The sequence below is a fragment of the Arvicanthis niloticus genome, chromosome 18 (assembly GCF_011762505.2).
Source record: "Arvicanthis niloticus isolate mArvNil1 chromosome 18, mArvNil1.pat.X, whole genome shotgun sequence".
Lineage (NCBI taxonomy): Eukaryota > Metazoa > Chordata > Mammalia > Rodentia > Muridae > Arvicanthis > Arvicanthis niloticus.
The window spans coordinates 43,112,864-43,128,095 of NC_047675.1; the positions used below are offsets into that span (position 1 = coordinate 43,112,864).

Below are 15,232 nucleotides of genomic sequence, written 5' to 3' on the forward strand. Positions count from 1 at the left end.
ATGGGATTCAGGAAATGGAGTTAGATGACAGTGGTATTCTAAGGACTGTGTCAGTATAGCTTCTAAAAGCAAAAACAGGGTGGGGGAGGTGGGCAGTCAGATGACTCACTGAGTAGAGGTGCATGCCACTGAGCTTGCTGGCCTGAGTTTAGTCGCCAGAACCCACATGGTAGCATCCATATGTCCATATACAGATGTGTACAAATAAACAAGTATATATGTATATAAAAAAAACAGACCAAAAAAGGGGAAAGAGAAACGGCTACTTCTTTTTGGGAATGCCAATGAACTCAACATGGGGTCCAATGGAGTTTCTGTAACCCAGGACAAAGGTGCTGTGACCACCCCCCACTTTTTGGTTCATCAACCACGGACACCCACAGCAGGGACCAGGAGGGGCACAGATTTGTTTTCTTCTTGGAAGGCTCTTTCTGGGTCTAGTTTCTCCAGAGAGCGGTGAATTTGATGGGGCCAGTGTGATGAGTTGCATTTATGGTACCTGACAGAGTCCCTGGGAGTCAAGAGAGCACTAGGAAGTAGGTGTCTAGGAATCGGTATATAGCACAGGTGGTGAAGAAGTGCTCACTCAGCATTCACAGAGCCCTGGGTTTGATTCCTAGCATCATGGAAGCTAGCATGGAGACACACACCTGTAGTCACAGAACTTGGGAGGTGGAGAAAGGGCTAGCAGTTCTGTATACATCCTCAGCTACATGGTGAGGACAGGCCAGGCTAGGAAATAAGACCTCCTCTCAACAGCCAACAAGAATAGGAATCTAACGAAATCAAATGAATAAATGAATGAATGAATGAGATCAACCTAACACTTGCTTTAGGCCAGGCCTTAAAGAAGTATGCAACCACGTGCTGGGCTGACCTCAACGAGTCATGCGGGTTGACTACTAACTCTGCAGACACTCTCCAAGCTGGCTGTGGAACAGCTATCTAAAAAGATTGTGTTGGGAACTGGAGAGAGGGATCTGCAGTTAAGAACACTTACAATTCTCTCCCCCGGCCCCCGGGGACCTGAGTTCGATTCCCAGCACCCACATCGTATCTCACAACTGTCTGTAATTACTCTAAAAGGATCACATATGCTTTCTGGCCCTTATAGGTTCTATATGCATATGGTGCACTGACACACATGCCTGAGAAACAGCCATACACATATTGAACACAGAACTTTTTTTTTTTAAATAAAAGATTATGTTGGGGTTACCAAGATGGCTCGGCGCTTGCTGCCAAGCCTGATAACTCCAGTTCATTCCAGAATCTACCCTAGAATCCACATGATAAGAAGAGAGAAATGTCTCCCACAATTTATTCTCTGACTTCCATAGGTGTACGATGGTGGGCATGCATGAGCACACACACACACACACACACACACACACTACATATAATAAGAGATTATGATCTATAAATCAACAATATATGTTATAGTCTTTTTAGATGTATTCTTATTTTTTAAAATTATGTCTATGCATGTGTATCTGTGTGGGGCATATGGGCATGTTGGTTCAGGTATCCTCAGAGACCAGAGGCAGCAGACACCCTTGAAGCTGGAGTTACGGGAGGCTGTGAACCTGCTGATGTGAGTTATGGGAACGAACTCTGAACCACAGCAAGAGCAGTATATGCTCTGAACTATCAAGCCTTCCCCCTAGCCCCAAATGTTACATTCTTGTTTGTTTTGGAAGAAGGTTTTTCTGTAGTCCTGGCTGCTGGAACTTGCCAGGTAGACCAATAATTCATTTTGAATTATTTATGTCTGTTGTAGAGTTTACCAAGGGTTCTCTGTAGAGTGGCCAGAAGGGAAATATTCCAGATGCTGGCAGTGGTATGGTAGTTCAGATGCTGGGCTTGGTATATACAGCTCTGGTCTACTGTATAGAGAAGTATACTGTATACTTCTCCATTTGTTGCTTTCACTGCGGTACTGGGAATTATGTGTGCCATGCGAAGGTTCTACCATGGACCCCCCCCTCCCCCCCAGCTCTCTTTATTTTGAAACAGGACCATGCGGCACAGTCCAAGCAAGCCTTGAACTCTTGATGTTGTCCACACAGGTCTCAAACTCCTAGTCTTCCCAACTCTGCCGTTCTCTTAGCTGAGATTACAGATCTGTACCATCACGCCTGGCTGTGGGATGCATCTCTTCTGACTTCCCGTTCGGCAACGAACTCAATAGCTCCTAATGAGTCTCAGTGGGAGTATTGACACCAGGGGAGTTGGCAAGCTGTGAACCAGGGCTTTCTTTTATTTTAGCAAGCTAACTTGTTTGAATACCACTGGATGCAAAGGTAAGCTTCCCCAGAAGGAACCCTGCCTGCCTGGTCTGCATCAGGATTTGCATGTCATTTCATGAGCTATGCAAAAGAGATTGCCACTGGACATGGCCCTGAACTTAAGGGCCCTTCCCTAGCAGGGACTTGACCACTTCATCAAAGTCCTTAGTTAAGTGGAGGACACACACTCTTCTGTTTCTTTTGTTATCTGTACAGTTCTCAGAGTAAGTATGGGAAGGGAGATTTTTTTGGGGGTGTCTGTCCCATGTAAGGAAACTCTGGAGTTTATTTATTTATTTATTTTAGTTTAGTTTTTTTTTTTGTTTGTTTGTTTTTTGTTTTTTGAGACAGGGCTTCTCTGTGTAATAGCTCTGGCTGTTCTGGAACTCACTCTGTAGACCAGGCTGGCCTAGAACTCACAGAGATCTGCCTGCCTCTGCCTCCCGAGTGCTGGGACCAAAGGTGTGAGCCATCGTGCCCCAGCCTTTTTAAAATTAATTTTGAGACAAGGTCTCATGTAATTCAAGCCGCACTGGGACTCACTCTATAGCCAAGGATGACTTGGAAGTCAAGACGATCCTCCTGGCTCTGCCTCCCGAGAGCTGGGATCGCAGGCATGCTCTACATGCAATGCCTTGAGCCTCTGCTTCACTGACTCTAAACGAGAGCCAAAAGGTAGCATTACCTAAAGATGACAGAGACAGGGTTCGGAGTTTTCTGAGCGCTGTCTCTGGAAAGCATAAAGAGTGTCTGTGATGGCTCCCAGTGTTCTCAGAGGACTGAGGAGTGACGCAGAAGTGCGGAGCAAGTCGATCTTGAATCAGGCTTTGCTTTTCATTTTTCTTTCGATGTTTATTTTATTTTATGTACGTGAGTGTTTTGCCTGCATGTATGTCTGTGCAGCACATATGTGCCCGGTGCCCATGGAGGCCAGAAAAAGAACTCCCCCCATCCCCCGGCTATGGAGTTACAGATGCTTGTGAGCTTCCAAGGGGGTGACGGGAACCGAACCTAGGTTCTCTGTAAGAATAATAGGAAGTTCTCAGAACTGCTGAGCCATCTCTCTAACCTTTCCCAAGCTGGCTCCGAACTTTATATCGATGAGGATGGCCTTGATTTCTGATCCTCCTGCCTCCACTTCTCTTGTGCAGGGATTACAGACATCTACCACCACATGCAGTTTATGTGGCGCTGGGGACGAGACCCAGGGCCTCATAAAAGCCAGGGAAACTCTCTCATCTGAGCTGTAGCCCCAGTATTCAGTTTTAGGTTTGAGTCTTGGCTGGCTCTCTGGAGTTCATCAACTGACTCACCGTGAGCCTTAACTCCCTCTCTCTAAAGATGATGGCTTTCGGGGCTGGCTGGGAGAACAAACTGAAACCAACAGAATGTCTAAATACAGGACCTGCTGCTGGGCACCGGTTGCTGCTGTCATGACACTTCTGCTTAATGTTTAAAGGTATCAAGCCAGTGACTGCACTGAGCATGTCTGGGCTAAATTCAGCTTAGTCACCTTTCTGCTGGAGCCTGGACCCTGAATCAGGAGAGGAAGTCTGCAGCTGTCCCAGACACAAAGCACAGTTCTGTTTACACAGACTAACCCACCCACTGAATTAGAGTTGGACCATCTTGCCATCCCACCATGGTGCCCTGGGCAGACTCATTGCTGGCCTCCTCCTGGCCAGGTTATGTGCCTGCTACCCTCTGTCACGCCATGCTATAGTCACTGACTTTCTGAAAATGCCATGTGCAGTTCACACTGTGCCTACCCCATGAGATCAGTCTCCACTACTCCATTTCTGAGCTGGCATTGCAGGGCACTGGCTACACACCTCACAGGCCTCTGCCCACTGTCTCTGCATTCTGACAAGTGCCTATGGATTGAGCCAAACAGCCTTTCTAACCCTTCACCTTTTTTGTGGGTAATTTACCTTCCCTGGAGTTTCTGACCCCTTATCTGATCCCTCCACACACCACCATCCCCTCCTTTTTAAAGAAAATATATTATTTTCAATGATGTGGGTATGTGTCTGTGTTTGTGCTGTGCATATGAGTGCAGGTGCTCTTCGAGTCCAGTAGAGGGCATTGGATCACCCAAAGCTAGAGTGACAGGTGGTTTTGGGCCGCCTTACCATGGGTTCAGGGAACTAAATTCAGGCCTTCTGCAAGAACAGAAAGCATTCTTTGTTTGTTTTGTTGTTTGTTTTGTTTCGAGACAGGGTTTCTCTTTGTAGCCTTGGCTGTCCTGGAACTTGGTCTGTAGACCAGGCTAGCCTTGAACTCACAGAGATTCTCCTGCTTTTGCCTCCTGATGGTTAAAAGGCATGTGGCATCACCACCTGGCAGGAAAGCGTTCTTAACTACTGGGCACCTTTCTTCATCTGCTTTCTAAAGCCCTCTTGGAGCAGGGACACATGCCCCAGTGTCATGCTTACCCTATCTACCTGGGTTAGGTACTCCTCTTTCATCTAGCCCCAAGCACAATGTGGTCACTGTCTGATTTTTGCACAGCTCCTGGGCTCTGAGCCCATCCTTACTAGCTGGGGGCCTGGGCAGGCCATTCAATCACCCTGTGTCCTTATCTGCAGGAATGCATGCTGAGAGCCTCCTTGCAGATCTCGGGAGGTTAGGGGCCACTGTGACGGACAATAACAGCTACTAATAACCCATTACCTGGCTTAGGCCCACAGATAGCAGGAACTCAACAAAGGTCTGCATGGCTCTAACCCCACTCTCTAAAAAGGCTGGAAAGTGGTTCTTGATCACCACCACCCTCTACACCCATATTCATATCAGGGGTTTGGGGCCGGGGTTTTCTCTTATGAGTCAATGGTTTTTACCTGTTGAAGTTTGGCCCTTGAATAAAATGTTAGTAAGCTGTGGGAAGGTAATGATTTTCCAGTTTCCAGCCTAATAGTGTCTCCCCGGGGCACAGAGAAAACTTTTGTGTATCTCCAGCACAGACAGAATGGGAGGTTTTTATTTATTTTTTTATTTTTTATTTTATTTAAGAAGATATGTAGCACACAGAGAAACCTTGTCTGGAAAAACAAAACAAAACAAAACAAGAAGACATGTAGCTTAGGCTGGCTCTTAACTCATGACCCTCGAGCCTCAGCCTTCTTAAGTGATGTGCTTAGTAGCTTGTGTTACCACAACTGGCTAAGTAAGTGTTTTACTTAGTGAGGAGGCAGGCTGAAACCTGTCTCCTCCTCTTCCCAGCCCCCCGATGGCTGCTCTTAGTGTGCATTCAAGAGCCAGTATGCGAAAATAGTCCCGTCTCAGGGATTCTAAGAACTTTCTGTGTCATTCACTGTACAGTTCAACATAGGTCAAACACACCTGCACTCACTACTGGGACATTCACTACTCACAGGAGGCAGAGAGAGCTGGTGCGACCTGTGCGTGAGCGTGGTCTATTTGTGTACGTTAGCGAGTGAACACACGCATGTACGTGCCATAGCAATTGTGTAGAGGTCAGAGCACAATCTTGGTGTTTTTGTTTCCCGCCTTGCTTGATACAGGCTCTCTTGCATTGCCACTGTGTATGCCACGCTAGCTGGCCCATAGTCTTATGGGGATTTTTTTTTTTTTACTGCTTCCATTTTGCAGCAGGAGCGCTGGGATTATAGTCACACACTACTGAGTTGGTTGGTTGTAGACCAGGGTTGACCAGGTTTAGTCTGAGACTCTGGAGTGGCCTGTGGTGTGGGTACAACCCAAGGCAGCTGGATCACTCTGGGGAAGATTTGTTTCCTGAGATCCTAGGAGGGGCTCTCCTCAGGATGCTGAAGGTTTGTGTCCTCTCCCAGTAAGGCCTCCCCCAACCCCCACCACCAAAGCAAAGGCCAGGAAGTATCAAAGACCAGAGGAGAGGCCTTCAGTGGGGCTATTTCAGAAGAGGGAAGGGATATTTCCTTAAAATTTTAGTTTTTTTTCCCCAGACATATACAACCAATTGGCTTTGAACGCACAGCTAAAGACGACCTTGAGTTCCAAGTCTGCTTGCCTCCACTTCCTTAGCGCTGCCATCTTGTGGGGTTAGGTAGTGATGTAGTGCCCGAGAACCAATCTAGGGTTTTGGGCATGCTAGACAAACACTCTACTGACAACTGAGATACGCCCCCAGTCCTATTTATTTATTTATCTTATTATTATTATTTTTAAAACAGGGTCTTCTGTCTTAACTGGCCTGAAATTCACTGTGTAGCTCAAACTGGCCTGGCGCTCACAGTAATCCTCCTGCCTCAGCCCCCTGAGTGCCTCAGCCCCTGAGGCTTGTAGTGGTGAGCGACCAGGCATAACTCTGTGTGTGTGTTGGGGGGTGGGGTGGACAATTTCAATCCCAAGAAACTGTTTTACAGACCAATCTGGCCATCCATGGGGAAGCAGCTTGGGTTGGAGAGGCGGTGTCAGGGGTGCAGCGGGCAGAACCCCGGCTTTCAGCCCAGCCTTGCACTAGGAAGGGGAAGTACTGGTCGGCATCCTCTTGGTCATGGGGCAGACTTTATTTCCCAAGCCCGGCCCAGGATGGCGTGGTGGCTAAGGGGCGCAGGGTTAGGGCTCAGCTGTGCACCCCCGGGGGCGCGGCCCGCGTGACGTCCCCTCGAACACTACCCACATTCCGGGGCGCGGCGCGGGGACTGTCGACGCTTGCCCAACCCCGGCCCCCTCCCCAGAGGCCGCCCCTCCCGTCGGGCCGCGCCCGCCTCCACCAAGTCCCCGCCCGGGGCCCGGCCCATCCCGGACTCCGCCCGCCCCAGGGAGGCCGAAGCCGCTGTTGCCGCCATTGACGTCAGAGGGCGGGCACATGACCCCGCGGGGACCAATCGCGCGCGCCAGCCTCCCGCAATCTCCCCGGCAGCCGGCGCGGCCCCCGCCCGCAGCACACACTCGCGGACGGACGCGGACACACGCACCGCACAGCGCGCCCGCGCGAGGCCGAGACACGCCCGCGCCCGCCGTCCCCGGCGCCGCCCCCGCCCCCCGAGGACCCGATCCTCTCTGCGCCCCGCGATCGTCCGCCGCCCTCGCCGCAGTCGCCAACCCCGTTCGCGCCGGCATGCGCCCCAGCAGCTAGAAGGAAGCAGCCCAGGAAGCGCCCCGCGCGCCCCCGCCCGCCCCCGCGCGCTCCCGTTCGTCCCCGCGGGGCGCCCCCCAGCCCACGCCCCCCCACCTTCCCGGCGGTGGGGGGGTGCGGGCCCTCCGCGGGGGCCCCGCCGGCCCGGCCCCACGCCAGCCGCGATCGCGCGCGCGGCCCCCGCCCCGGCGCGGCCATGGATGTGACGAGCAGCTCGGGCGGCGGCGACCCCCGGCAGATCGAGGAGACCAAGCCGCTGCTAGGGAGCGACGTGTCGGGCCCCGAGGGCACCAAGGTGATGGGCGCCGTGCCTTGCCGCCGGGCCCTGCTGCTTTGCAACGGGATGAGGTACAAGCTGCTGCAGGAGGGCGACATTCAGGTCTGTGTCATCCGGCACCCTCGGACCTTTCTCAGCAAGATCCTCACCTCCAAATTCCTGAGGCGCTGGGAGCCGCACCACCTAACGCTGGCCGACAACAGCTTGGCATCCGCCACGGTGAGTGGCCCTGCGTGGCCGTGGGGCTCCCCAAGCTGGGGTCCCCCGAGATCGAGGCGCCCCACTGGTTGCCCCCGAGCGCGCGGCCCCCTAGTCCCCGGCCTGCGCACGGAGCTGGGCTGGAACCTCTAGACTTGATCCTCCAAGGCAGGCTATGGGAGCCCTCCTTCCTGTCGTGGACACTTAGCCCACCCAGACTGAGTGCTTGGCCACTTTTGCCTAAGCGCCTGTGTTTCCGATGGCTGGGACCTTGGTGAACCCTAGACAGGGCCCTGAGGATAGTGGTGTGTTGTTCCTTTTCTGAACTCGTTGCCCATCTGGATCTGAGCTACAGGAGAAAACAAAACGCAACCCTCTCCTCCATAAAAACCGTAACCCCCCCCAGCGCCAACAATTTCCAGAAAGCAACTCCTGCGCTTGCTTTCGCCTGCCTTTATTCTTTTTTTTTTTTTTCCTGCCGGGCCTGGCAAAGCAAAACCGGGTGCCTGCCTTTTCTAAAAAATCTTCGCACGTTAGAAGGTTGGAGAGGGGGAGGGGGTCGAGGTCCTGGACCCGCTCAGACCCTGGGATAGTCAAGTTCTCTGGGTAGAAGAAGCTGGGCTGCCCAGCCTGCCCTTGCGTTGTCTGTGGAGCGTGTGTAAGCATGTTTTGTGGCTGCGTCCTGTTTTGTTAGTTTTTTTTTTTTTTTTTTTTTTTTTTTTTTTTCTGCTGTGTGGCCAGAGCCAGGTCAGCTGGATGAGATGGAGAAAAGAGGATCTTACTAGTTGCTTTCGGAAATCGAATCTGCAAATGGTGGCCTTCTTCCTCCTGGGGACAGACAGCTGTGGTAGGGTCGAGGAGGGGGAGTGGGGGCGGTGGGCAGGGCCTAAACAGGATGCTTTGTGTTTTCCAACAAGGGCAGTTTCAAACACAGGCTCTGGCTGGGCCTTAGCCCGGCGCTTGGGGACTTATCTTTGTAGGGGCCTCCTTCTTGTCTACAACGTACTGTACCCCCATGGCAGGCTCCGTGGTGTTTACTAAACACCATGGGAGAGGGCAGAATGCACCGCCTTGCTCACACCTGTGCCAAGAAAGCCCAGCCAGGAAACAGGGTGTTGCTTACATGCATGCATGCCACAAATGTGTAGTGTGTAGACACTGCCTCGGCATCCATGTTCCTTCCCTTGGTGTTGGTGTGTCACAAACTGTGACACATGCTCCTAGGAATGGGGAGGGGGGAAAGTTAGCCTAGACACCCTACTCCTTAAGTGTGTCTCCCCTACCCCTTTGTGGTACAGGAGGAGGACATTTATTCTGAATTTTGGCTCTGATGTACTCAAAGCACCTATTTTTTTTTCCTAGGCTGTGGGCATGTTGGTGCAGTAACTGCAGACTTTGTCCCCAGGAGGATTGAGGGTTGCTGGTCTTCTCCCAGACTGGTGTGTGTTCTTAAACCTGCCTTGAGTCATAGGCCTCGGCCTTGATCTCCATTTGATTGGCCAGTACCGAGGGTTTCAGGTCCCAGAGGTGCCTGGTAACCTTCCCTGGGCTCTGGAGACCCCGATTTTGGCTTTAGCATTAGTACCTGGCTGAATTGGGGGGTGGGGGTGTCTTTTTAGCCTCTCTTCTTTTTCCTGCCATCCCTCAAAATGCCAAGAGGTTGTCAGCAAAGGACAGTAGTTGAGAGGGACAGTGACCCGCTATAGGAAGGACAGGACATTGCCTGGTCCTCCGGGGCACAATCACTGTGTGGCTAGCCGATCTTTGGCTACCTCAAGCTAGAGGCCCCCGATTTTCCCCGGCTGCTCAAGAGGTTCTCTGTCTGTTGAGAGAGAATGGAAAGGAATCAGACCTGAGAGTCTCCAGCAGCTAGGACCCCCCTGTCCACCCATGGTGGCTGAGGTGTGTGTATGGGCTACCTCGGAGGAACACCTGAGTCCTGTGTGTGGCCCCAGGTTATCCGAGGCGCAAGCCTTGTGTGTCAGAAAATAGGGAAAAAGGAACTGGAAACACGGCCCAGGCTGGTGTAATCCTGCCCTTCCCTTTCTTCACCTGGCATGAGGGAATTCCGTCAGTGTAGCTCGTGCTTTGTGGGGGCGTCAACAGGGGCCTCCAGTGGAGGCCTCTAGTGGAGGTGTGTGGCTCCCCCACTCCCCCTAGGGCCTGTGTGGATGGAGGTGTGGCCACCAGGGCCTGGAGCCTTAGCCTCCAGGCCAGAGGTGGGGATGGGGTTTGCTGCTGGGAATCTTGTCCCATGTGGAGATATTTGCTTTGTGTCCACCCCCTGGGAAGTGGAGGAGCCTCCTTGGGGTTCCCTTAGGCCTGGGCATTATGTAACCTGTCTGCATTTTATTGGTGCTGCCCAACCACCGAATTGAGAAATATTTGCTCAAAGGAAACAAAGAGGTGAGTTTGAGTGCAGTTCATTCCCAGAGAACCATTTGTAACCCCTGGCCCAGCCTTGAGTTGCCCATGTAGAAGTGTGTCTCCCAGAGGGGTGATGTGTTGCCCATAAGAAGGGCATAAGGAGAGGGGTGTTGCCCATAAGAAGTTCAGTTTAGAATTGTCTGGGGGGTGGGGGTGGGGTTATCCAGTTAATTGTGTGGATGTCCAGAACAGGACCCAGAGAGACTGATCAGGATTTAAATCTGTCAACAAACAATCCACTCATTTGCCCAAAGCATCCCCCTGAATTGGCAGTCCACACCCGAATCGTGAGGAATAGAGAGGCTTCCTGGACCCCAGCTGCCCTGTGCTGGGGTGCAAGCCAAGTTTCTGGGGTCCCTCAGTCCCTTCTGGCAAGGCTTTCCAGCTGGTGTCACACTTAGTATAGAAGTCTCTTGGTTCCCAGGGGCAGGAGACCTAAATGGGAGTCTGGTGCTACCTCCCCTGACCTGGCTGTAAACTTTGCCCTCCGTGGGGTCAGGTCAGAGCTTGCCCTGTGCTGTCTACTGGTCCGGTTACTGATTAAACCCTTGCAGAAGCAAGGCCAGGTTTGACGAACTTAGGAGACTTTGAATTCTTTGGAACCCAAATGCTTTGTCAACAAAGAGGAGGTCCTTATCGCCTGTAGGAGGACGGATCATGGGGGTCCCTCCTGAGGGACAGAGGCTAGACCTTCTTGAGGAAGGACCTGCCCGCCGGTGTGGCTTCTTAGCCCTCACTTGTGCTTGCCCATCCCTGGGCCTTCCTGGGCTCAGCGTGGACACCTACCTTGTTACAGGTTGGAACCTACAATGAGCCCGGATTTTTGTAGAAGTGTCCTCCTTGGAGAGGACAGGCATCCATCTTGCCGCTGGTTGCTTGGCTAAATTTGATCACCTGCTAGACGTGTTTGTCTTTTGTCTCCAGCCTTTGTTTTCTCTGCACCAAAGAAGTACCCCAGCCTTTCATTCATCTCGCCATCGAAAACAAACCGGAGCAAAACAAAAACCAAACAAATGGTTTCAGAAAGGCTGGTCTGATCCGCAAAGTCCTTTCTTGGTTTGCTCGCTGAGCAGGGATTCAGACTCGAGGGACAGGAGGAGCCTTTATTCTCCAGTCTCTTACCTCCAGGGCTGCCATTCACTTTGTCTGCATTGCTGCTCGGCTCCAACATCTCTGGGAATCTGGTTGTTCTTGTCCGTGGCTTTCCGGGGTGTCTCAGCATCTACCCTATGGACTTTGTTTGTTTCTCCTATGGACAGGAGTTTGTTTCAGCAGAATGCTTCTGAGATCTACTGTGTGGCCTTTTTTTTTTTTTTTTTTTTCTAGCTAAGCGTCATCTCCAGGTGCTGTTTTTTTTTTTTTTTTCCTTGAGAATAAAACCCTCCAGTCCCCAGGGATGCCGTCTATGTACACACGAATGCTGGAATATGAGCTAACGTTTTTTGCTGTTTTGCCACGTAGGTCTCTCCTCTGTCCGCCCATCCTTTATGATTCTGCCATTTAGTAAGCACTTTTTTTTTTTTTTTTTAAATGTCACGAGTAGATATCGGAGTACATCGAATTTGTTTCATAGGTAGTTGTGTGTTAAGAAATGGGGGCCGAGATGGCGAGGACTGGAGCGAGCATGCGAGTTCTCTGTGGCCAGGCGGCATGGCCTGCCTTCCACAGGCTGCAGGAATCAGTGAGTTCTAAGAGGAGCTGCTCAAAACTGGCCACTGGTGCCCTTCCTGGTTGAAGGTGTTTTGCTGGGTGCTTTCTCTACGGGGCCACAAGGGAGCCTTGTGCTTTTGGGACTCCAGGGTGGCTTAGGACTTTCTGGGCGTTTTGTGGGGAACACAGGAGCTCAATTATTCCAAAGGCAAAGTGCCCCAGGGTACCCACCACCAGCCACTTTTCCCTCACCTCTCTCCAGGGGGACCAGCCTGGCATTTCATCGGAATGGATATTTGAGATGGTCTAGTTATGCCCTTGATTAAAGGATTAAATAAACTATTGCAGGCCAGTGTAGCCTTGCATCGGCCCCACGGGGTGGGGGGGGCTCGGGGGCAGAACAAATTTGGGTTTTACTGTAGTCACTTGGAGCAGGGCTGGAGCTTGAGGTGGCAACTTCCTGCCTGTGTAACTTTGGGCACCTTGCTTTTCCTGAGGGGCCTTGGATTTGTCACCACGTGCAAGGTGGCAGTTCACCTCATTGATTACAGTGAGAATTCGGATGTTGACATGGGTTCTGGTAGTAGGACAGCCAGCACACAGTTAGGAACAGTTTTCATGATGAGAGAGAGCCCCCTGAATGAACTCTGTAGAAATGGAAGAATTATGGATAGGCAACCAACATGGCTCAGCACTTAAAGTCAGTTGCCGCCAAACCCTACTACCCAAGTACGATCCTTGGGACCACGTGGTGGAAGGACAGACTCCTGCAAGTTTTCCTGACCTCCACACACATAAACTTGTCTCTCCTCTTTTCCCAACACCAAAAACATATTTTTTTAAAAAAAAAAAAAAAAAGTAAATATCTTTACTATTTAAAGAGGGCAGTCACTTGAGGTACACAGAATACTTGGGGAAGTTAGGGGTGATTGCAGAGCTCCTGAGTTGAGTTTGTAAGATTGTTTCAGGCAGTTTAGAAGAATTTCTCCAGGGGTACTTTAAAAAACATCATCTATATGATTTTAAATATATATATATATATGTATATATATATACACACACACACATACATACATATGTGTATGTGTGTAATTGAATCACAGTGTACATTACCAAATACATCCAAAGTGCAGGGCAAGGCTTCAGCTTTACCTCAGGCTTCAAGAGTCCTCAGTGGTCATCTTTCAAGACCAACCCTGTTGTCTGTTTTCTTGGATTTCCCAGCTGGGCGCTCTGGACATGGGCACACAATTCTGCATCGTTACTAGCCGCTGTATTTGGAGTTCGCTTTAGCTCCACACATGTGTGACTGCTCTGTTCTTTTCTCCCTGCTATGTTATTTTCCCATCTTTTTTTTTTTTTTTTTTAAGATTAACCATTTTCTTTTTTTTTTTTTTTAATTATTATTATATGTAAATACACTGTAGCTGTCTTCAGACACCCCATAAGAGGGCATCAGATCTCGTTACAGATGGTTGTAAGCCACCATGTGGTTGCTGGGATTTGAACTCATGACCTCTGGAAGAACAGTCAGTGCTCTTAACCGCTGAGCCATCTCACCAGCCCTATTTTCCCATCTTGAAGGGTACTGTACTAACGTCTTTGGCAGACCCGTTCCCCTGTTGTTGGGCATTTACCTTCCTCTCAGTTGTTGGCAACTCCCCATTTTTATCAGCGGAGTTTGTATCTGCTTTAACAGTTTAAATGTTTGCCTACTTTCTCTGGGGTGGTGTCCATGCTTCAGTCTGGCAGAATGTCACCAGGAAGTGAGTTCCCATGGGGTCTGTCTGCCAGCCCTGCCACCAGGAGCTGAGGGAAGAAGATGCTCTTGATAGTTACTTGTAGCTTCACTCTGAGGACCAGGGTCTGGGCTGTTCAAACTGAGAGCCCCATTTTCTTCTGCCTTCTGCCTTCCTGTTTTCTTCAGGATGGAAGCCAGGAGGCTAAGCTCCACAAGGGAGAAAGGGGGAGGGAGAATTTCTCTTCTCATTTCCTCTCTCTGGTGATCAGGAAGCTGGTATATCACCAGGTAGTCTAGGGCTGGGCACACCTTTGAAAAGGTCACTTCATTCCCTCCCAGCAGAGCCCTAACCAGAGGGGGCTGAGGAGGGAGTCAGAGGCGCGCGGGGTCGTGCGGATCTCCAGACTGAGGTGGGTGTCCAAGCAGAGGTTTCTGGAGTTGAAGTTGTTCCCGTCTTAAGGATCCACCTCCTCACCTCTACCCTGGGTTAGGTATACTGTGCATGGTAAGAGAGCTAGGAGATCAGACTCTGTGTGTGTGTGTGACACAGAGTTGACATCAGACAGGTGATCTGGAATCCTGCCCCTGCAGCTTCCCAGACGACTGCCTTATCTGTAGAGGGAGGATTGTGAGGACTTCCTCTCAGCCTTGATGTTGGGGTTAAGGGAGGCAAGGTATTCATTCAACAGATAAATGCCACTGTTCTGGGTACTTGGGAGACAACAAACAGCAGACTACTAAAACCAGTAAGCCGGTGGCTTAAGGGAGTCTGTATGTCAGAGAAGGTGTGGCATCTCTGTCTGGGGGAAGGGCTTTTTAGGCAAGGGGACTGGACAAATTCGAAAGGCCTTGAGGCCAGAGGGAATTTAGAAATCACCCAGCTGGTATTTAATAAAAGCTCCGTGTTCACTTTCCCCTCTTCTCCTGGGGCCTGTTATTTATTTATTTATTTTTTAAAACAGGGTTTCTCTCTGTAGCCCTGGCTGTCCTGGAACTCACTCTGTAGACCAGGCTGGCCTCGAACTCACAAGAGATCCACCTGCTTCTGTCTCCTCAGTGATGGGTTTAAGGTATGTGTACCATGCCTGGCTATTTTTTATTTTTTATTTTTATTTTTTAAAAAAATCTAATCTTAGCACTCAAAAGGTTGAGGCAGGAGGACTGACACCAGTTTTGAGGTTAACCTGGGTTATTGAGACCCTATTTCTTCTTCTTCCCCCATTTTTTTTTCCAGCAAGCATCTAGAATATAGTGTATAGGCTTGTCACAGGAAGTTTCTTTCAGTTTAGTTTTTCTCTCTCCTTTCCCTCCCCACCTCTCTGTTTCCTCTTTGAGAAGTCGGCTCCTTCCCAATAAAGAGTGAAGAACACCTTTGTAGTATTTGTGTTGAAAGGGTCTTACAGAATGCTTTTGCTTTTTTTTTTTTTTTATTTAAGATTTATTTGATGTATATGAGTACACTGTCACTGTCTTCAGACACACCAGAAGAGGGCATCAGATCTCATTACAGATGGTTGTGAGCCAACCATGTGGTTGCTGGGAATTGAACCCAGGACCCCTGGAAGAGCAGT

General features: G+C 50.4%; 1 protein-coding gene and 1 long non-coding RNA gene across 2 annotated transcripts in view; both read left to right on the forward strand.

The window, feature by feature from the left end:
- The first annotated feature begins 7,114 nt into the window (after positions 1-7,114).
- The window catches only part of Cmip (c-Maf inducing protein), a 200,999-nt gene continuing 192,881 nt past the window's right edge, over positions 7,115-15,232 (forward strand). Inside the window, exon 1 of the mRNA XM_034522505.2 lies at positions 7,115-7,864. Within this exon, the coding sequence (XP_034378396.1) occupies positions 7,565-7,864 (300 nt within the window). The 5' untranslated portion in view covers positions 7,115-7,564. The remainder of the gene's footprint in view (positions 7,865-15,232) is intronic.
- The window catches only part of LOC143434986 (uncharacterized), a 38,322-nt gene continuing 31,660 nt past the window's right edge, over positions 8,571-15,232 (forward strand). The window contains exon 1 of the long non-coding RNA XR_013104908.1: positions 8,571-8,690. This is a non-coding gene — a long non-coding RNA (uncharacterized LOC143434986). The remainder of the gene's footprint in view (positions 8,691-15,232) is intronic.